At 47.1% G+C, this 1638-nt stretch overlaps 1 protein-coding gene across 1 annotated transcript; it reads left to right on the forward strand.

Moving 5' to 3' along the window:
- Positions 1-287: 287 nt before the first annotated feature.
- J4E82_011697 (uncharacterized protein) lies at positions 288-1096 on the forward strand (the record flags this gene model as incomplete). Its single annotated transcript, XM_051737891.1, has 4 exons — positions 288-330; positions 394-453; positions 503-793; positions 860-1096. Coding segments are annotated over 4 exons (631 nt in total), but the record flags the coding sequence as incomplete, so codon positions are not given.
- Positions 1097-1638: the final 542 nt, after the last annotated feature.

Here is a 1638-nt window from a genome sequence, read left to right on the forward strand (position 1 = left end):
TTAAGAGCTCTAAACTGAACTGACTGATAAGACGAGAGCTCTAAACTGACACTGAACTGACTGCCAAGCAATCAGTCAGTCAGTCAGTCTCATCAGTTTGGATTGATTGTTAGCAACTCTGGCCTCGATGGCCATGCATACGGTTCATGGAGGGGAAAGGGGAACCCCGGGCGTATGTGGCTTCGTGACTTCCTTTCTAGGGACTTACCTTGCTGCCGAACTATGATCTATGGCTACAATTCAAAATTGTCAAGCCATGGAATCGATAAGATTATAGACTATAGCAGGGGCTTAAGGGAAGAGCTCAAGAAAGTCAGGGATACAGAAGAAGTAAGTCGTATCTCGACGTGCATGTGTAGTATAAGCACAAAACTAATACGCGCCCTGACCTAGTCAAGACAGCGACCACTCTTCTTCATCGCTCACAGTTTTGGTGGCATAATACTCGCTCACGTACGTGCTCTACCCGAAAATGTAGATGTGGAGCTGAACAAAGACACAGTGCCTCAATCAAGCGCGTCAGACGAACGAAGACGATGACCTTACGATATCAGCCGTTCACAGAGCCACTTACGGCATGCTTCTCTTTGCAATTCCGCACAAAGGCATAGCAATCGACGGTATTCAGAAGATGCTTGGAGGACAGGAAGACCACTCAAGGATCGGGCTGCTTGAGCAGATCAAGAAAGGTTCTGATATCCTAGCTCAGTCGCTAGCTGATTTCAAGAATGTTGTTCGAGATCGGAAGGTAGTAAGCTTCTACGAGACAGGGCAAACCAGGCAGGTCGAGCTGGTATGATACCCCAATACACTCATATTCAAGCACGTTACTTGAACATTGCTGATGTATTTGCGATAGAATAGCGAAAGCTCACGTTACGCCAGAACGGGCGAGTTTGTCACAGTGGTTGATACGGACTCAGCTATTCTTCAACTCCCCGATCATCTTGAGGAGAAGATTCCCTTGACTGCCGACCATTCCATGATTGTCAAATTTGACAGCACGGACGATCAAGGTTACACCAGTGCGCGGGACAAACTTAGAAAGTTTGAGCAGGATGCACCAAGTGTGGTTGCAACTCGTTTCCGTACGTGACCTTTTTTCCAGTGAGCCCTCCAACTCAAGGATTGTGTTTGGAATGAAATCTGTCGCTACCTGAACAAATCCTAATGGATGTTATCTCTGACCATCTGGTAGAATTTGCTGTCCATCCGAAAGGGGATAATTCTATGGCGAACTGGATCTCAAGTATTCCTTACGGGTCTCATCATGATTTTGCTTGCCAGAACCTCCTTGCTGGATCCGGTCAGTGGCTGTTTGACAGTGATGAATTCATTTCCTGGGACCGTGCCGATCCCCTCACCTCTACAGTGTTATGTCAAAACTTTGGGGGTGTAAGAGTTGTCGTATTGTCAAGGTGAGACCTAAGACTAAGTACTAAAGCTAATTAGTCATGCAACATCAGTCACATGATCACTGTCTTCATCGCCCATCTTAACACTCCCCCTCGATGAGGGCAGTGCTCCCCCTTAATGCTGTCAGATATACACAAGTTGTTCCGTGCTCCAGGAGCCGTTGCCCCAATCATCGATCCTCCGCAACCCAACCATCCGTCGAAAGGACTTAAACTTCGTCTT

This window comes from Alternaria postmessia, assembly GCF_024291825.1.
Source record: "Alternaria postmessia strain BMP 2775 chromosome Unknown scaffold_314, whole genome shotgun sequence".
Lineage (NCBI taxonomy): Eukaryota > Fungi > Ascomycota > Dothideomycetes > Pleosporales > Pleosporaceae > Alternaria > Alternaria postmessia.